At 38.0% G+C, this 21,024-nt stretch overlaps 3 protein-coding genes across 4 annotated transcripts; 2 read left to right on the forward strand and 1 right to left on the reverse strand.

The window, feature by feature from the left end:
* The first annotated feature begins 1,016 nt into the window (after positions 1-1,016).
* On the forward strand, positions 1,017-5,816 carry oxt (oxytocin). Its single transcript, XM_056457131.1, has 4 exons — positions 1,017-1,069; positions 3,512-3,637; positions 4,346-4,547; positions 5,520-5,816. The coding sequence occupies exons 2-4, from the start codon at positions 3,515-3,517 to the stop codon at positions 5,657-5,659; spliced, it is 465 nt and encodes a 154-aa protein (XP_056313106.1). The 5' UTR covers positions 1,017-1,069; positions 3,512-3,514; the 3' UTR covers positions 5,660-5,816.
* A 1,506-nt stretch (positions 5,817-7,322) lies between these two features.
* On the reverse strand, positions 7,323-17,113 carry thnsl2 (threonine synthase-like 2). Of its 2 annotated transcripts, none has more exons than XM_056458889.1 (9): positions 16,994-17,113; positions 13,276-13,499; positions 12,903-13,097; positions 12,265-12,417; positions 10,944-11,177; positions 9,729-9,877; positions 9,520-9,645; positions 9,009-9,163; positions 7,323-7,737 (listed from the first exon to the last, which is right to left on the reverse strand). In XM_056458889.1, the coding sequence occupies exons 2-9, from the start codon at positions 13,496-13,498 to the stop codon at positions 7,542-7,544; spliced, it is 1,431 nt and encodes a 476-aa protein (XP_056314864.1). In that variant the 5' UTR covers position 13,499; positions 16,994-17,113; the 3' UTR covers positions 7,323-7,541. The 2 variants fall into 2 exon arrangements, with proteins under 2 accessions (XP_056314864.1, XP_056314863.1); XM_056458888.1 differs by lacking the exon at positions 16,994-17,113 and adding an exon at positions 14,645-14,859.
* Positions 17,012-21,014, forward strand: fabp1a (fatty acid binding protein 1a, liver). Its single transcript, XM_056458890.1, has 4 exons — positions 17,012-17,079; positions 17,518-17,690; positions 19,434-19,523; positions 20,922-21,014. Exons 1-4 carry the CDS (start codon positions 17,013-17,015, stop codon positions 20,973-20,975), a joined length of 384 nt encoding a protein of 127 aa, XP_056314865.1. The 5' UTR covers position 17,012; the 3' UTR covers positions 20,976-21,014.
* Positions 21,015-21,024: the final 10 nt, after the last annotated feature.

Below are 21,024 nucleotides of genomic sequence, written 5' to 3' on the forward strand. Positions count from 1 at the left end.
GCACATATTAAAACAACAGATGTTGACCAAAGTGCTTTACAAAAAGACCAGCAAAAGTATAGAAAACAGATTAAAATGTATTATTGGCAATCAAAAAGCAGGAGACAGAAGATGATTTTTTAGATGAGACTTCACCAAGGGAAGAGCTCGACCTAATGTATAAAGACAGACCATTCCACAGACGGGGGGCTGTGGCAGAAAAAGCCCAGTCACCTCATGATTTCAACCGTGTTTTGGGGACAACTGAAATTTCCGACCTGACTGGCTTGAATGAAGTAAGCCAGTGAAGAAGTTCTAATGGCTGATGGACAGACGGCTGCTTCTCACTCAGGGTTGCTGTTCATGCTAATGAGGGGCACTAGTGGGCGGGGCTTTTCCCATCTGATGACACGTACAAAGGGAGAATGTCAATCAAAGAGTTTCATTCATCAAGTCTGATTATAACAAATATAATTAATTCATGTTGAGCATTAGAGACTGGAGATATACACACACTGCTGACACACAACTGTGTTTAAACCCCTTATAAAAGTCATTCTTGCGTAATAGGTGCACTTTATAAGCAAAGAAAACTATTATTTTTTGTCATAAAAGTGAAAGTTCTGAATCAACACATGAATTGTTTCAGGAATAATAAGTTGCTCAATTTTGGGAGAACATTTCAGATGGCACTTTCTGCAGCTCTTCACATGTTCATTGGGAAACGGTTCTCTCAAAACGCTTCTTTCATGCCAGAAATGACTGTGAAAGCTCAGTTTGTAAACTTAAATTAGTTCCAGAAAGCTGTGAATGAGCAGTCTGATGATCTTATGCCGGATCACGGGCCGCTAATGACCCACGTCCACACTATAGCGGACAGTGTAGTGACCGGTTCACTGACCTAATCAGACACATCATTAACATTTAGATGGTCAAGACTGCTTGATTGCAGCTAACAGGTAATAATGTGCTAAAATCACGCAGGACAGCGGTATAAAAAGAGTCTCCACAGCACACAAATGAACAGTTCCTTAAAGCTCACTCCAACTCTGCTTCTTCTTCTCAAGCTCTCGCTGTCAGCCTCGGTAATGTGAGTACTGCATCTTTATTTACTGTATTGTTTATTGGTAGGGGCTGTTGTGCTGTATTCTTACACTTTCTTAAAGTTTTTGTCTTGTTTCTAGTCCAAATATCTCAAAACTCTTAAATCAGAAGCATTTTTAGACAAGTCAAAATGAGTCCAACGAGTCAAAATGAAGTGGGTTTTTCCTTAAAACAAGCTAAATAATCTGACAATGGGGGACACTAAATAATCTTGCTTTTGCTTTGAGATAAGATCATTTCTCTTCCCACATTGGCAGATTATTTTGCTTGTTTTAGGAAAAAACTCACTTCATTTTGACTCATTATTGGGGGAAAAATGGGCACAATCTCACCAGGAAACATTTTTCAGTCCTGTGAAAGTGTACAGATTGTAAAATCAGACATATTAAAAGTCATCGTGTTGGTAGCTCAGAAGTGGTGAAACTACATTTCATGTATGTAAAGTACACCGTATGTACATGTTTTAAGTCATTCACAAACAGACAAAGAAAATGTGATATATCTGTGTCTGTTCTAAATGCAGAATTTGGACTTGTTCCCTCGTAAAATTACCATTACGTTTAATTTTCTTTGCCATTTTTAGAATTACTCTTGCATGGATTTCATTTACTCACTCACTCACCCCCAGGGCCGTTTATATCGGAGTGGATATTTAACCACATCATGTTGGTGTTTTGTAACATCTCATTTTTACAAGGTGGGTCATTAGTCTAACACTCAACTCTAACCTGGAAGACCAGGACATACACACATAGGGTCCTATCATACACCTGATGCAACAAGGCGCAAGACATGTTTCCAAGACGTGTTGTTATTTTCAGACCAAAGCAGCCTTAATTTTCCTGTTTTCCATCACATTGTTTAAATATCAAATCCATTTGCGCCACTTTGTGGACTCATGGGTGTATCGGTCTACAGGAGGTGTGTTAAGGCGCATTGTTGGCACGTCGCTATTTTGAGGAACTGAAATAGACTGTTCAATAGAGCAGCTGAAAGCAGATCTAAAGTCCAGAGCAGAGTGCATTAGTTGTGCGCCTCACTTACACATTGGTTAAAACATGCAGGATGTACATCAAAACACAAACATCTTTACAGATGAAGAAGAATTTAAGGATTAAAATATTTAAAAAAATTTAATTTTCTACATAAATTTAAAAACCACTGCCTCCATCATCTCGGGGGGCTTTTTTTTAGTTTATTCATGACAATTTGCTTTTATATAATATTATTATTATTAGCAGTATTATTGATTATATGCATATTTATATTAGTTTTATTAAAAACAAGCTTAGGTTTGTCCACCTGTCAGGTCTTGGACCATATTGGTCCAGGGCTTAATTTGTGCGGGAACACGCTAGATCCGTATCTGGCACCTCTGAAATCTGATCGGCTCCTCATTTTACTCATTTTGATCCCCCTCCTCAACCGCCCTCCTCCACCGTCTGCTGTTCACTTTCACTTTCTTCTGCGACTCCCCAACCCTCGTCACTTTCCACCCCCCCTCCCCCTCCCGCACTTCACTTTCATCCGTGACCCCCTCTCCACTGTCGTGCGCAACACCTATACATCCTCAGGTAATATGCCGGATCCGTTAGCCCGATCTGTTCCGGGACCTCGCAATTCCCAAATTGAGCACTGTATGGGGCACAGCATGTGTGTTTGGATATAACTCAGTTGTTTAACCACACTTCCTTATTATTGTTCATTTATTATTTTGCTGGAAATTAGAAGTGAATTTAGAAATAGTTTTGAAACAAATCTTTGCTCTTAACTAAATTAATCATGTAGGCTAATCAATGTCTGTGCATACAACACGTCCTTATACACTAAAGAGAGAAAGTGAAAGTGAAAGTAAAGGCCGATTGGAGGAGGCAGATGCAGATGCTCTGTTTAACTGTTTTCTCGCTAGTGAAGCGTTCAGTTTTTACACTTACAAAGTCGCCATGTAAATAGCGAATGTGACTCCTAAAGGGAACAAGAGATGAGACTCTGATTGGTTTATTTTCAAAACACACCCAGAACTCATTAATAGAATAAGCTCAACCCTGTTAGACCATGCGTTGCGGCAGAGAGCCTATTTTTCCGTCCTTAAAACAGCAATGTCACCCCATAGATTTCATTTATGCACTAAATGTTTAAGACAGTGATTTATTCCATATAAAAGGAGGCGTGTCCTCAAACTCCGCCCCTAAACCCAACCCTCATTGGGAGATGAGCAAATCATACTAAAATGTCCAAATGAATATGATTTAGCCACTCAATCAAACAGTTATGAATGGCCATGAGATGAGAGCATGGGAAAACTCACTTCATTTATTTCAGATAACTGGTCTAGAATGCGTCTTGATTTCAGAATTTGTAGATATTTGGACCAGAAACTCTTCCGTAAGAAGCGCATGTTTTATAATGTAGGTCTCTTCCTTCACAGATAATGTCTGGAGGTCTGCTGTCCGCGGCGGCTCTGCTGTGTCTGCTGTCCGTCTGCTCGGCCTGCTACATCTCAAACTGCCCCATCGGAGGAAAACGCTCCGTTCAGGACTGGCCCATTCGACAGGTGTGTGTGTGTGTGTGTGTGTGTGTGTTTAGTGAAACACTATTCCATCCTTCGGGTCAAAATGACCCACTTTCACTAAACCTCTAAAATAAAGCAGATCCATTCAATTTCAATCCTTAAATCAGTTCAGCATGAAGGAACAAGCTGATCTATATCACACACTCACTCAATGTTTGGGTTGTTCCCTCATCAGGGTGCAGTATTCCAACAGTGTTCACTCAGTGCACTGTGGGAGTGTTTGAGCTGCTGAAGATAATGTCAGCATAGACTAAGAGGATTATAGATGTGGAGTTTTAGATGAACAGAGACAGGAGAGACATAGACTGACAGAAGCACGAACACACACTCACACTGAAGCACACACGCACAGCTGACCAGCACTCACAACACACACACTGCTGTTGGACATCTGTCACACAGGCATCTGTAGCTCCGCCCTCTTCTGAAAAGAGCACAATCTCATTTGCATTTAAAGCGACAGTCACCAAAACACCACAATTAGGATCAAAGCCTGAAATGATCAGTATCAGAGAGCTGGAGAACATTATCTGTGTTTTATTATCAGCTCAAACACACACACACACACACACACACACACACACACACACACACACACACACACACACACACTCTAGAGACAGCAGAGACACATTTACAGCTTGTAGAAATGCTCAGAATAGGTCTCCTTTACCATCTGTGTGTGCGCAGTGTATGCCGTGTGGCCCCGGGGATCGCGGACGCTGTTTCGGCCCCAGTATCTGCTGTGGTGAAGGCATCGGCTGCTTGGTCGGCTCTCCAGAAACCCTGCGCTGTCTGGAGGAGGACTTTCTGCCTTCTCCATGTGAGATGCCTGGGAAAGCCTGCGGTTATGAAGGACGCTGCGCTGCTCCTGGAGTCTGCTGCGACGCTGGTTAGTTGTACCTCAATATATCACCATACAATCCTGTCAACATACACTGAACAATGCCAGAATACAGTGGTTTAGTTATTACTTCTAAATATGCATTTATTTAAATATATAGTTATTTTATAATATATTTATTAAGGCAAAATATACAGATAAACCAAAATAATGTTTATTAATTGCAATGTAAATTACGGTATTAGTTAGAATGGACTATTTTACTACTATTTATTATTCATAGTAGAGCTATAAAAGCTGTATTTCAGAACACCCCTCTACTTATTATTGAAATTAAAAATAAAAACATTAATAACGCTACTTTGAAATGATAATTACTGGAAAAAGAGCTATACAGATCATTGAATTTCATGGAATTTATGACATATGCATTTTGTATTGCATAATATATATATATATATATATATATATATATATATATATATATATATATATATATATATATATATATATATATATATAAAATTTCCAGTTATTTAAAATATTTTAAGCTTAAAGAGCAATTTAGGCTTTGATCTTTTGATTTTGGTGACTGTCACTTTTCAGAAGAGGGCGGAGCTACAAATGCCTCTGTGTCGGCATAGCAGCAGATTCATAAAGAAGACTAATGTCCTATGCTAATGAGGGAGAGATGGGCACTAGTGGGCGGGGCTTTGCCCTTCTGATGACACGTACAAAGGGAGAATGTCAATCAAAGTGTTTCATTTATCAAGTCTGATTATAAACTAATATAATTAATTCATGGTTAGCGTTAGAGTCTCCTGGAGATACTCACACACTGCTGACACACACACTCTACTGGGGTTAAACCCTGCATAAAAGTCACTTTGCATAATAGGTGCTCTTTATTATTTGTGTGAAGGCTGTGTCTGTGCAATAGTTTCCAGTGGAGCTGATTGTGTGTGTGTGTGTGTGTGTGTGTGTGTGTGTGTGTGTGTGTGTGTGTGTGTGTGTGTGCAGAGGGCTGCAGTGTGGACCAGTCGTGTGTGGATGGAGATGCTGATGCTGCAGCTGTCAATCAACCTGCCAACAGCCCAGATCTGCTGCTGAAGCTCCTGCACCTGTCAAGCCACACCCACCCCTCCAGAATCCACCAATGAAACGTTGCAGAGCTGTGACATCATCTCAGGAGGATCCGCCCACCCACCATCTGACTCGTCATCCACTTTTGTAAACCAACTTTGTAAAGGCGCTAGATATTTGTAAGGCTAGATGTTCGTAGTACTGCACTGATGATTAGCTTGATATTAAACTAAATTAAAGAGAACTCGTGTGTTTGTGTGTGTGCTTTTCATCATGGTAAAGATTTAACAATTTTTAATTTAACAGAGGTTGTTTAGTGTGGTTAAAATGTGCTTTAGAGCATTAACATGTGCTTTAATTGTTGGATAAAATGGTTCTTTGAAGAATTTCTGGGTTTAAAAAAAGGTTTTTCTATGTCAAAAGCACGTTTTGGTTCTTGCTGATGTTTTTAAGAGTGTTTGCAGGTGCTAGAGAGCTCCAAGTCCAGGTTTTTTTAGCCTCAAGCAGATTTTGTATATCTGTAATTATTGTCTGTGCACATTCCTGGATTTTACAGCACCGACTGAAGTGTTGCCAGGTCCGCAAAAGAAAACTAGACCAGTCCATCAAAACTCAATGAACAGAAGCATTCCAAACATTAATGACCAATCAAAACAAGCCTGAAACTCAACGACCAATCAGAAACACTTAAAAATTTGATGACTAATCAAAACAAGCCTGAAACTCAACGACCAATCAGAAACACTCAAAACTTTAATGACTAATCAAAACAAGCCTGAAACTCGTTGACAATCAGAAACACTGAAAACAATAATGACCAATCAAAACCGGCATAAAATTTACCTACCAATTAACCCCCCCCCCAAAAAAAAAAATTTATTGACCAATCAAAAACAGCCCTAAACACAATAACCAATCAAAAACACTCAAAAGATTGAGCAATCAAAACAACCCTGAAACTCGACGACCAATCAGAAACACTTAAAACTTAAATGACCAATCAAAACCAGCCTGAAACTCGACGACCAATCAGAAACACTTAAAACTTTAATGACCAATCAAAACCACCCTGAAACTCGACGACCAATCAGAAACACTTAAAACTTAAATGACCAATCAAAACCAGCCTGAAACTCGACGACCAATCAGAAACACTCAAAACTTTAATGACCAATCAAAACCAGCCTGAAACTCGACGACCAATCAGAAACACCCAGAACTTTAATGACCAATCAAAACAAGCCTGAAATTTAATGACCAATCAGAAACAGCCTAAAATATTAATTTTAAACAGATAAAAAATGACCTTAAACTCAATGGCCAATTGGAAACACTCAAAACTTTAATGGCCAATAAAAACAGGCCTAAACTTAATAACCAATCAAAGACATCTCAAACATTATTGACCAATCAAAAACACTCAAAACAATAATGACCAATCAAAACCAGCACGGAAAATCGAGTAGGGTCTGGCTGCAGACCGGGTGCTGATGCAATGCTTTTCTTGAGCACACATAACCCCGCCCTCACAGTGACGTCACAGCTCCTCTGACTGCATTGTGTCTGACATTGCATATGCAATTCTGCCGTGAAGGCAAGGCGAGGTTTATTTCTAGAGCACATTTCATACACAATAGTAATTCAAAGTGCTTTACATACACAAGAATAAAAAACTACAATACAGATATAAGAAATAACAAGAACAAATAATAATAAAAAATGATAAAAAACAGATTAAAATGTGTTCAAACAGGTTTATTATTGAAAAAATCCACCAGAAACACTCATTCAGTGACAGAGTTTCCTTACAGCTGTGCATATTCTCCCATCAAGTTAGGTTTTATCCATCACATGTTTTGCGTGGGAACAGAACACGGGCCACTTCCCATGCAATAGCTCTGGCACAGGTTTATAAATGAGAGGCATGGACAGAATCTGCACACAGCAGTGGTGAGCGTTTCAGCTGTTTCTCTGCGAGCTGATGGACTCTATGTGTCGTCTCAGTGTTTCCTCCCAGTCATCTGAGCGCTCCAGTTCTGCACAGCGCGTCTCCAGCTGATCCAGAACCTGCAGAGATTCGGGGAGCTGCAGAGTCAGACCTGCCCTCTGGACCGCCTGCTGGAACTTATATGGAGATGCAGTCGCTATACAGCATCTGAACACACACACACACACACACACACACACACACACACACACACACACACACACACACACAATCTAAATCTACATCACATGATCAAACTAGATTTTAAAAACAGGAGGAATAAACATTGCACAACAATAACAACATAAAATAAAATAAATACTATATTAACCACACTGTACTTATCATAATATCTACAACTCTGTGTTAATGAATACTTCAGCAGACTAACAATAGTGAACTGATCAACTCTAATAAATACTGCAGCAAATTTTAGTTTTTACTACAGTAAACTGTGGTGTACTGTAGTGTAATATACACTATAGGTGTAGAAAAGTGCAGTATTGGGTCATTTGTTTATATTACTGTAGTTGTGGTGTTACCATAGCAACTGCAGAATCACCACAACAGATCAGTTACTACAGTTTGTGTTACCATGGCAACTGTGGAATCACCACAACAGATCAGTTACTGTACTTGTTGTTACCATAGCAACTGCAGAATCACCACAACAGATCAGTTACTACAGTTTGTGTTACCATGGCAACTGTAGAATCACCACAACAGATCAGTTACTGTACTTGTTGTTACCATAGCAACTGCAGAATCACCACAACAGATCAGTTACTATAGTTGTGTTTCTATAGCAACTGTACAGTTACTATAACAACAGATTAGTTACTATAGTTTGTGTTACTATAGTAACTAGAATCACCACAACAGAACAGTTACTGTACTTGTTGTTACCATAGCAACTAGAATCACATCTACAGATCAGTTACTATAGTTGTGTTACCATAGCAACTGTAGAATCACCACAACAGATCAGTTACTATAGTTGTGTTACCATAGCAACTGTATAATCACCACAACAGATTAGTTACTATAGTTTGTGTTACCATAGCAACTTTATAATCACAACACATCAGTTACTATAGTTGTGTTACCAAAGAACAGTAGAATCACCACAACAGATCAATTACTATAGTTCATGTGTTACCATAGCAACTGTAGAATCACCACAACAGATCAATTACTATAGTTCATGTGTTACCATAGCAACTGTAGAATCACCACAACAGATCAATTACTATAGTTGTTGTGTTACCATAGCAACTGCAGAATCACCATAACAGAACAGTTACTATAGTTGTTGTGTTACCATAGCAATAAAAAACTTGTTATTGTATTTGTTTTTAACTAATTTTATTATGATTTCCACATTAGGAAAACGTGTGTGTGTGTGTATGAGTGGGTGTGTTGGCAAGTGCGAGCGTGACCTGTTTTCTCCAGGTCTGATGGGACTCTGATAGTGTCTCCACACAGCGACAGCAGTATGAGGACAGATGAGATAGTGATTCTCCTGCCAGCATCTCCTCATGGCCTCCAGTATCCCATCATCAGACACAGATCCAGACGACAACACTTCACACAACTACAACAAACAAACAGAAGCTATATTATATGCTTGAGTGTCATCAATGCAACTATGAGGCATAAAGGGGGCTTCTGGAGGCATGAGACGGGAGCACAGACAGATGCTCAAGACAGTTCTGGAGGGAATAATAATAGAAGAAGAAGAATACTGAAGCACTGTGATGACGGACTGACGGAGGACTGACAATCAGCACAACAACATTTCACATCTGCAAACATGGAGAGCTGGAGTACATTGTGGGCATACATTTTCAAAATTCATGTGCATCTTTTTTATGCGGTAATCTAAAATGTGCATGAAAACAGTGCATGAGCATAAAGATAGCTGGTGATGTGGACTGGTGTATTGCTGACCTGCTGATGGAGTAACGGAGGCAGGCTGAGTTTGTGTGTTTTCTGAAACTCCTCCATCAGGCTCTTCACCATCAGCCCATCTCTGCCTGACAGCAGCCAGAACACACGCTCCATGTTATACGGGTCCTGAGAACACACACAGTTTAACACACACACTTAATCACACAAACACACACAGGGCAGGAACAAAAGTAAACCTGAAGAGGCACCTGGATGTCGATGGCAGGAGCGAGTGTTTGTGTGACGGAGCTGGACTTGGAGAAATCTCCGCTCTGGACGGTGCGGTGGACAATATCGTTAGCGTTCACCATGGCAACTAGCCGCAGAGGAACGCCCATCCGCTTCACTATAAAGCCAGCTGAACAATGATCATGCCGACAAGTGAGTGTAATGCATAATAAAGGTATAATAAGAGGACAACTCATCCACTCACTAGTCAACAGGTCAACTCATCTACTCAACAGGTCAACTCAGCTACTCACTAGTCAAGAAATCAACCTATCTACTCACTAGTCAACCCATCTACTCACCAATCAACAGGTCAACTCATCTACTCACTAGTCAACAGTTGAACCCATCTACTCACTAGTCAATAGGTCAAGTCATCTACCTAGTAGTCAATAGGTAAACAACTCACCTACTCACTGGTCAACAGGTCAACTCATCTACTCACTAGTCAAGAAATCAACCCATCTACTCACTAGTCAACCCATCTACTCACCAATCAACAAATCAACTCATCTACTCACTAGCCAATGGGTCAAGTCATCTACCTAGTAGTCAATAGGTAAACAACTCATCTACTCACTAGTCAACATGTCAACTCATCTACTCACCAATCAACAGGTCAACTCATCTACTCACTAGTCAACAGTTGAACCCATCTACTCACTAGTCAATAGGTCAGGTCATCTACCTAGTAGTCAATAGGTAAACAACTCACCTACTCACTGGTCAACAGGTCAACTCATCTACTCACTAGTCAAGAAATCAACCCATCTACTCACTAGTCAACCCATCTACTCACCAATCAACAAATCAACTCATCTACTCACTAGCCAATGGGTCAAGTCATCTACCTAGTAGTCAATAGGTAAACAACTCATCTACTCACTAGTCAACATGTCAACTCACCTACTCACTGGTCAACAGGTCAACTCATCTACTCACTAGTCAAGAAATCAACCCATCTACTCACTAGTCAATGGGTCAAGTCATCTACCTAGTAGTCAATAGGTAAACAACTCATCTACTCACTAGTCAACATGTCAACTCATCTACTTGCTAGTCAACTCAACTACTCACTAGTCAACAGGTCAACTCATCCACTCACTAGTCAGCAGGCCATTATTAAACACACATCATTAAATAAATCCTTATTCAATAAAATAAAGTGTTTAAATGGTCAGGTGTGTGTTCTGCACCTGTAATGTTTCCCGCTCCCCCAGTGGGCACTAGCACCTCCAGCACAGGAAGTGTGTCTCCTTCAGGAGGTGATGCGGTGAGCTGAAGGTACGCAAACAGAAAGTGAGCCGTCTGAACCATGATCCTGGACCAGTTGACAGAGTTCAGACTCATCAGATGGTGCCGCTGGACCAGATCTGCATCCGCAAACAGCTTCCTCAAAGGAACGTCAATATCATCAGACGTCCCGTCCGCTGCGGTACACAAAACCAAACACCATAGAGCACTTCAACGTTTTCATCATTGTACTATTTTAAAAACCTATAGTCCTGTAGTCCAGTTGGTTTTTAAAAACCAACTGGACTACATCTCCCATTATGCATCTCACACACACCAGTTCCCGATCACAAACTCACAGCTGAAGCCCATCATCATCTGACTACCTGGACTTTATTTTACAATTATACGCCACACTTTCGGGCAACACGATGGCTCAGTGGTTAGCACTGTGGCCTCACAGCAAGAAGGTCGCTGGTTCGAGTCCAGACTGGGTCAGTTGGCACATCTGTGTGGAGTTTGCATGTTCTCCCAGTGTTGGCGTGGGTTTCCTCTGGGTGCTCCGTTTTCCCCCACAGTCCAAACACATGTGCTATAGGGGAACTGATCAACTAAACTGGCTGTAGTGTATGAGTGTGTGTGTGAGAATGTGTGTGTATGGGTGTTTCCTAGAGACAGTTTTGGGTTGCACCTGGAAGGGCATCCGCTGTGTAAAATATATGTAGGAATAGTTGGCGGTTCATTCCGCTGTGGCGACCCCTGATGAATAAAGGGACTAAGCCAAAAGAAAATGAATGAATGCATGAACACCACACTTTCACACATCTATTGCTGAGTCTTGAATCCTGTAAGTGAGCAAGCTCCTGTCTGTTCCTGTATTGACCCTGCCTGTGCAACCATCCCAAAATAAAGCTGCATTTGGATCCTCACCTCTGCTACCAGACTGTTGCACTTTTAAAGGGGAGTCAATCTGAACAGAGTGTTGACGAGTTGATGAAAACTGTCAAAGCATTTCCCCTAAATATGAGTCAGAATAAGATTTATCAGCACAAATCATCACATTTGCTGAAACAGAGAAAGATGAGGCCAAAATAAGACTCTAAATCAGCCCAGGGTGGATGAAAACGACCCAACAACACGAGTTAAGAGTTAAATTTAATTAAAACATGTTTAATGCAATCTTTTTATTGTGCATCAACAAGTGTTGAAATCAGCATGAAGTATTATGTTAACAAACGGAGCATTACTGTGAACCGCTTCCAATAAAAGTATTGATTTCTGCACCTGCGAACACGTGGACGTTTTCCGCTACGCTAGTGGTCATCTGAAGTTCCTGGATTTTAGTGATGCGTCCACGAGGAAACACCACCACGATGTCCACCTCACGCAAACCCAACACACTCCTGATGGCGGAGCTGCCCGTGTCTCCAGATGTACCTGAGAAAATAAACACACCTGTGAATCTCCAGACCTGATATCAATATTGCAGCGGTAAAATCTGCAACTGATAGTTTTCATGTGATATCACAGCACTATGGGAGCGCCCCCTGGTGGACAAAACCACTCCTGCTGACCGCCAAGAGATGGGCTGAGTGATTCTCAGTTTTTTTTACTAAAAAGCCAGATAATTGTTGAGCAATATTAAGATATAGCATTCCTAACAGTCGAGAGACACGTCTGAGCTGTGCTTCTGCAGAATACCCTCAGAAAAAACAGCCAGGAAGGAGAAATGTAAGAATTTGAGCCAAATTTTACCATAGTTCACCCATAAAAATCTATATTCCTATAACTATCAGTATGCTTGCGTGCTTTTATACAGTTACTATTCTAATTAGCAGGTTAAGTGTAATTAAAATATTAATTGAAAATCAAAGTATAAACAGCAGAAGTGAACGGATGTACAGTGCAGCCCTACTTCATACCGACGAGTATTGTGGCGTGCTGGCGGTCTCTGCACAGGAAGTACTGCAGGAAGTGAGCAGTGCAGGACATCGCCAGATCCTTAAACGCCAGCGTTTCTCCGTGAAAGAGCTCCAGGATGGACAGAGAGTCCTTCAGCTGAACCAGTCTCACAGCGTCCGGCACCGAGAAGCTGGACAGAGCACTGGACACCAGACCTGCAGAACGCAAGAATAAAGGCTCGTTTACAACAAAGAGGAAAACTGTGAGTGACCGTAACAGTTATTGTAGTGCACCATGTTAAAAACTGGTTGACCAATCATGTCTTAAGCTACAGTAAAACACCACTTGATGGCGCTCAAACACAAAACTTTGTATTTGTGGTGTTGTCCTCACCCTCCAGCTGGTCTGTGGGAATCTCTTGCTCCGGGATGAAGAGTTTACACACTTCACACAGCAGCTGCTGGTACGACAGACGCCTCCAGCTACGCAGCGTTTCGGCGGACAGCGACGGCAGATTCTCCGGCATGAACATTCCTCCGTCTGCGGCGTATCCGGAGAACAGCACATCTCTGAAGCTACAGCCCTCAACGCCGGCACGGGTGCTGCAATAGCGCATCCTACAGGACCAACACTGCATTACACCTGTTCTGTGCTATTCCAGTACCAATATTTAGCATTTTGTATATTTTTATTAGTTTTAATTTAATTTCGATAATAGTTTTTGTTATTTTCTTGAAAATATTAAATTTTATTTTTACACTTTGTCATTTGTTTTTATTTCTACATTTTTATTTCACCATAATGTTTTTAATTTATATTTGTTTTTATACATTGACATACAGCCTTTTACAATCATACAACATTCTTTATAACTATAACATTGCTGCATTTTCCAAATATACAAGTTAAAAGGGTATGCATACCCTTTTAAAACACTTTTATTCATTAAACTTTTAGTAATTGTGTGTTTTTATTCATTTTATGTTTTATTTTGTATTTTAGCATGTCTATGGTTAAACTACATTTAAATTAAGGTAACATTCATTTACTTTACAAAAAGTTATACTTTTTTATTTTAATTAACATGAATTAACATGACTGCTTTGCCCTTACCTGTAGCTCAAGTTATATTTACTCAATTTTGGAACATTTCTTTTTATTTTCTTGTTAATTATATTAATCCTGGTTCATGCTCACTAATTTGATGGTATTTCTGATTCACATCATTCTGTTCACTAGTATCTTGCAGAATAACTAGTCAAATATGATGTACTGTCATCACGGCAAAGACAAAATAAATTAGCGATTAGAAATGAATTATTAAAATTACAGCTTAAAAATGTCTTCTCTCTGTTAAACAGCACTTGAGGAAACTCAATTATATTAATCCTGGTTCATGCTCACTAATTTGATGGTATTTCTGATTCACATCATTCTGTTCATCATCTCATGCTGTTTGTTTTCCTCAGAATTTACTCCAAACAAACTGAAAATCATTCAGCGACTTCTCTAGTGAAAATAAAAGGTCTGTTGTGCAACAAAACTCAACCTTTCCCATCTGCAGCTGCTGTTTTACAGGTTAAGGCTGATGCTGAAGCAGTTTCTCCTCTTGTACATTCGTGTTCATATTGTTTGATTTATGCACAGATGCACGTGTGCTTTTAAAAGTTAGCAGTGTTTTTATGCTGTAGATGTTCTGTTATGATATATTATATGTTGTACATATCTGTCATGCTGTAAATATCAGATTTATTAACGCTACCTGTTGTCAGCTGGTCTTTTTGATCGCCGATGAATCTGGTGGACTTTGCCTCAGTGTTTACTACTTTACTTTACTCACACAGGCGGGACTTAGTGAACCGGACGCAATTAGAGAAACTAAAAACCCTCTGTTTATACACTTCATTGTGTATTTTCATAAATCTTTACTGTCGTTTATCAGAAATCGATTAAAACATAACCCAAACTGCTGCAGAATTAGAACCGACGTAGACGCCAATCTCACGTGATGCGCGTTACATTTCGCAGCGCTATTATAAAGAGCCAATCACAACAGTCTCTGATTAGTTACACACTTTCACGTAAAATAAGAATCATTCTGCATTAAACACCAACCATAATACAGTTACAAGAATAACAACAGCAGAAAAGCCTATATATTGTTTTTAAAAGAATTGATAGGCCTATAAGAGAATGTTTACGGTGAGAGTCGAGTAAATATAGGCAAAAATAACAACGAAACTCTATAGTAGCCTGTGACATAACAATATTAATTTCCTTGAGACAGATTAGCAGCTTTATAGTAGCTCATGCTTTTTTTGTAATCCAGGAAAGTACATATTCTATTATATATATTCGTTTTTCTGTAATGTTTTGATTGTTTCCCAGTACAGGGTTACAGCTGGAAGGGCATCTGCTGCTTAAAACATTTGCTGGAATAGTTAGCAGTTTATTCCGCTGTGGCAACACCTGATGAATAAGGGACTAAGCTGAAGGAAAATGAATGAATTTTGATTGTAGATCAGACATAGTGTTTTAATGCTCAACTTCTATTTAGACATAAAGCTCATTATACAACAGTAATTATTATCGTTTGGTAAGGATAATGTGTAACGGATATGATTAAGGATATAGCTAATTAAAGCAAATGCAGGAGTTTGAATGCTGTGCACACAGACAATACCAACGAAAGCACACATTATAATTATATTTAAGACTCATTCCTTCATTTTCCTTTGGCTTAGTCCCTTTATTCATCAGGGGTCGCCACAGCGAAATGAACCACCAACTATTCTAGCATAAGTTTTACACAGCGGATGCCCTTCCAGCTGCAACCCAGTACTGGGAAACACCCAAACACACTCATACACTACAGCCAATTTACTTAATCAATTCCCCATGTGTTTGGACTGTGGGGGAAACCGGAGCACCCGGAGAAAACCCACACCAACACGGGGAGAACATGCAAACTCCACACAGAAACACACACTGACCCAGCCGGGACTCGAACCAGCGACCTTCTTGCTGTGAGATCACAGTGCTGACCACTGTAAGCTGAAGGAAAATGAATGAATGAACTGGATGTGAGAGTTGTGTGAAAATGAAAACTCTTGATTTGGGTGCAACCTTTGGACATTTATTCCAGACTAGCGCATTTTCTCAGTGGCATAATCATAATCTGTCTTTATATAACGGTGTATTGTGCATTGATAGGTTTTAAGTCTGACATAACAAACCCTCAAGCAAAAGAAAACAGCCTGTAGAAGCAAAACTCAAGCATTTCTGCAGGAGCTGAGCTGAACAACACACACACCACAGGTAAGAGTTCAGATTTAAAGACACAGTACACCTAATAATGCAGATCCTGTCATCATTTACTCCTGTTTTAAACAGTTTCTTTCTTCTGTTAAACACTAATGAAGATACAGTCATGAATGCTGGAAGAAACAGACATTGATATAGTATGTTTTTGCTTCTGCTATGGAAATAAATGTGTGTTTGTCCAGCATTCTTCACAACATCTTCATCATTGTTCAAATGTCGAAGTGGCGAGGAAATATTTAATTTTGGCTGATCTGCATCAGAATGAGAGATTTCCATTTCTGTGTATTGTTGACTAAAGCAGTTTTCTCAAGCGCTGTTTAACAGAGAGAAGACATTTGTAATCAATAATTTTAATAATTAATTTCTAATCGCTAATTTATTTAGTCTTTTTTATCATATTTGACTAGTTATTCTGCAAGATACTAGTATTTAGATGGAAGTGACATTTAAAGACTTAACTAAGCAAGTTATTAGACAACACTGGTTTGTTCTGGAGACAAATAAAAAAAATTAAGGGGGCTAATAATATTGCCCACACCAGTTTTTACTTAAAAACATATATTTTATTTAGCTTTTTATTATATAATATAGAAATTCCAGTCAAACCAAAATAAATAAAACTTTATGTAGTGCAAATTTAATAAGAAATGCTGTGCAAAATGTCTTAGCTCTGTAAAAAAGCACTTGGGATATATTAGAAATGTAATGACACTGCAAAAACTGCTTTTCTTACCTAATAGAAGCATTTTTGCAGTGTAAAATCTGAGTAATAATGTTGTGTGTTTACCTTTGATTTAATCAGACTGATGGCGTTCACTGGGAAATATCAGCTGGAGTCTCACGAGAACTTCGAGGCGTTCATGAAGGCTGTCGGTGAGAGAAAAACACAACACAAAGGCTTTTCCTACTTAGTGTTTCTGTCTTGTTTCTAGTCCAAATATCTAAATATTCTTAAATCAAGAAGCATTTTTATAAACAAGCTAGTAATATTGTTGATTTCAGAAATATTGAGTCAAAATAAGGTGAGTTTTTCACTAAAACAAGCAAAATAAGAGAAATAATCTTATGTCAAAGTTTATTTCTCTTCCCGCATTGTCAGATTATTTTGCTTGCTTTAATGTAAAACTCACATTATTTTGACTCATTATTTCTGAAAATAAAACAAGATTTCTTACTTGTCCAAAAAAAGTTGCTTGATGTAAGAATTATAGAGATATTCTGACTATAAACGAGTCCAAAACTCATTTCTGCGGTGCGGTTCTCATCAGTTTATCAGCATGCAGGCGTATTTTACAGCTTGATCTCCTTCAGGTGTGCCGGATGATGAGGTCGAGAAAGGCAAAGACATTAAGAGCATCTCTGAGATCCATCAGGACGGAAAAGACTTCAAGGTGACGGTGACGGCAGGAACTAAAGTCATCCTGTACTCCTTCACTGTGGGCGAGGAGTGTGAGCTGGAGACGTTCACTGGAGACAGAGCTAAAGTCAGTCAGAGTTTAGTCTTATCATCAACTATTCATTCGTTTTCCTTCAGCTCAGTCCTTTATATATCAGGGCTCACCACAGTGGAATGAACCGCCATCAACTATATTACTGTAAAAAAAAACTACATGTAAAATTTACTGTTAATAAAAACCCAGCAGCTGCGGTTGCCAGTTTTTTATAAATAGAGTTCAAACCATTACAATAATTTCATATATGTATATACACTATAAATTAATGAAATACTGTAGTTTATTGTAAAAATTAAAAATTACTTTTATGGTTTGTTTTGTATTTTTACCAGTGAAAAGCTGGCAACTGTTTTTTACCATCAATTTTACAGATTTTGTTTACAGTGTATATACTAGACTGTAAATAAAAATCTGCAAAATTTACATTATAAAACGGCAGCTGTGGGCGCCAGTTATTCCCAGTTAAAAACAGCACAAACCGCTAAAAAATGCTAATTTTTATGGCAAACATCATATTTGACCATTTTTTTTACATTGTACACACTGTAGATGAATGAAATACGGTAGTTTATTGTAAAAATGAGACATTACTTTTACAGTTTCAAAAACTGGCAACCATAGCTGCCATTTTTTTACTGTGAATTTTACAGATTTGTTTTTACAGTGCAACACTAAAAAACAGCAGCTGTGGTCACGTTTTACACTGTTAAAAAACGGTACAAACCGTAAAAGTAATATCTAAATTTTATGGTAAACTACTATATTTCATTTAAAGTGTATAAACTGTAAAAAAATCTGTAAAATTCATGGAAAAAAAACGACACCTGTGGTTGCCAGTTATTTCCCGTAAAAGCACAGTATAAACTGTGGTTGCCAGTTTTTTACTGTTAAAAAAATGGTATAAACCGTAGTCTTTTTTTCAATTTTTATGGTAAACTACCATTTCATTAATTTACAGTGTATACAATGCAATAAAATCTGTAAAATTTACAGTAATAAAACAGCTGCTACGGTTGCCAGATTTTCACAATTAGGTATACAGTGCAAATGGTAAAAGTGATTTTACATTTTTACGGTAAACTGACGCGTTTCATTCATTTATAGTGTATACAATGTATAAAAAAAGAAAACCTGTAAAATTCACGGTAAAAAAAAAAGACTGCTGTGGTTGCCAGATTTCACTCTTTAAAATACAGTACAGACATAAAGATAATAAAAAAAATTTCGGCAAACTACAGCATTTCATTATTTATAGAGTATACACTGTAAAAAAATCTGTAAATTCACTGTAAAAAAACGACTGCTGTGGTTGCCAGTTTTTCACATTAAAAAAACAGTACAAACAGTAAAAGTAATTTCTCACTTTTATGGTAAACTATAGTCAAATTTCATTAATTTATAGTGTATACACTGTAAAAATATTCTGTAGAATTCACATTAAAAGAACGGCAGCTGTGGTTGCCAGATTGTCACTGATAAAAATATGGTACAAACCGTAAAAGTAATTTAGATTCTTTTTAATGGCAAACTACCTTATCTTATTTATTTAGTGTTTATAGTGTATACAATGTAAAAAAAAAAGTAAAATACGGTAGTTTGCCATAAAAGCTAGAAAATTGTTTTTTCAGTTTGTACTGTGTTTTTAACAGTGAAAAACTGGCAACCACAGCTGCTGTTTTTTTACGGTAAATTTAGCAGATTTTCAATTTTTTTTGGAATTGATCAGATGTGTGTGTGTGCGTGTGTGTGTGTGTGTGTGTGTGCGTGTTTTAGACTGTGGTTCAAATGGATGGTAATAAACTGACAGCGTTTGTGAAGGGGATCGAGTCTGTGACAGAGCTGGACGGAGACACTATCAGTAACGTAAGTCAACATCATCTTCATCGGTTTATGGCAGGTCAAATTAGCTTAAAAAGCACCCAGAGTTACTCGTCATAATCACTTTTTACTAGTAAGAATATTATTAGAGTTAATAGAGCTACTAAGAATGGTATTAGAAAGATCTGTTATTGCATTTTTACAAGTAAGAGTGGTATCAGAAAGCTCAATAATTGAATTTTTACTAGTAGGAATGGTATTAGAGAGCTCTATAATTGAATTTTTACAAGTCAGAATAGTATTAGAGAGCTCAATAATTGAATTTTTGCAAGGAAGAGTGGTATTAGTGAGATCTGTAATTGAATTTTTACTAGCGGGAATGGTATTAGAGAGCTCTGTAATTTAGTTTTTACTATTAGAATGGTATTAGAGAGCTCAATAATAGAATTTTTACAAGTAAGAATGGTATTAGCAAGATCTGTAATAGAATTTTTACATGTAAGAATGGTATCAGAAAGCTTTATAATTGAATTTTTACTATTAGGATTGGTATTAGAGCCCAATAATTGAATTTTTACAAGTAAGAATGGTATTAGAGAGCTCTGTAATTGAATGTCACTAGCAGGAATGTATTATAGAGCTCTATAAATGAACTTTTTCTAATAAAAATTGTATTATTGAGCTCTCCAATTTAATTAAAGAAACATATTTAGGCTTTTACAAGCAAACTCTTATTATAGAGCTCTCCAACTGAAATAGTTATTGAGAATTTAATGAAAGAATTGTCTAAATGCCTTTCTTAATACAATTTCAATAGACCTGAAGTCAACTGAGACATCACTAGTAAAAATGTAATCATAGAGCTCTCTAATTATAAATATTAATAGTAAAAAAAATTAATTGAGTGAGCTTTTCCCAGTTTCTGTTAATTGTTTGTTGTTCAAAACCAAAGATGAAGGGCATATTGCTGCATATTGACTTTTTACAGAAATGTACCTCTCTAACTTAGACTAGTATTAGATCTTATTTAACAGAAAACCCTCTACATTTTAAGATGCATGTAAAATATTGCATATTTTCATACATTTATTGCAATGAATGCATGTGTATGTGGCTTTTACAATTGGGGGTGTGCAAAAAACAAAAATATAGACACTAAAAGTACACTCTTCCTAACATGGAGTAAATCTTTAGTACTTTTAATCCACATAAGATAGCAGAAAAGATAGCTTTTCCCTCATTTTACTGCTACCTGGTGGAGTAAAATGAAACCAAAAAAAATGCAATAAAATATATATTATATACTCAAAAAATCTTGTTTTATGAGTTTATAATAGAAATATGACAAAATACAACAAAAAAATCCATGCATCTCAAAAATAAACAAAAAAAATGCTATTTAAAGCTAATTTAGCTTGTTTATTCACTGACTGCTGGTTTCAGACTCTCAGCTTCAACGGCATCGTCTACAAGAGGATCAGCAGACGCATCTCATGATCATCAATGGCAGAGGAAGGTGATTTTCCTACAATCAATCGCAACACAG

Source organism: Danio aesculapii, chromosome 5 (genome assembly GCF_903798145.1).
Source record: "Danio aesculapii chromosome 5, fDanAes4.1, whole genome shotgun sequence".
Classification (NCBI taxonomy): Eukaryota; Metazoa; Chordata; class Actinopteri; order Cypriniformes; family Danionidae; genus Danio; species Danio aesculapii.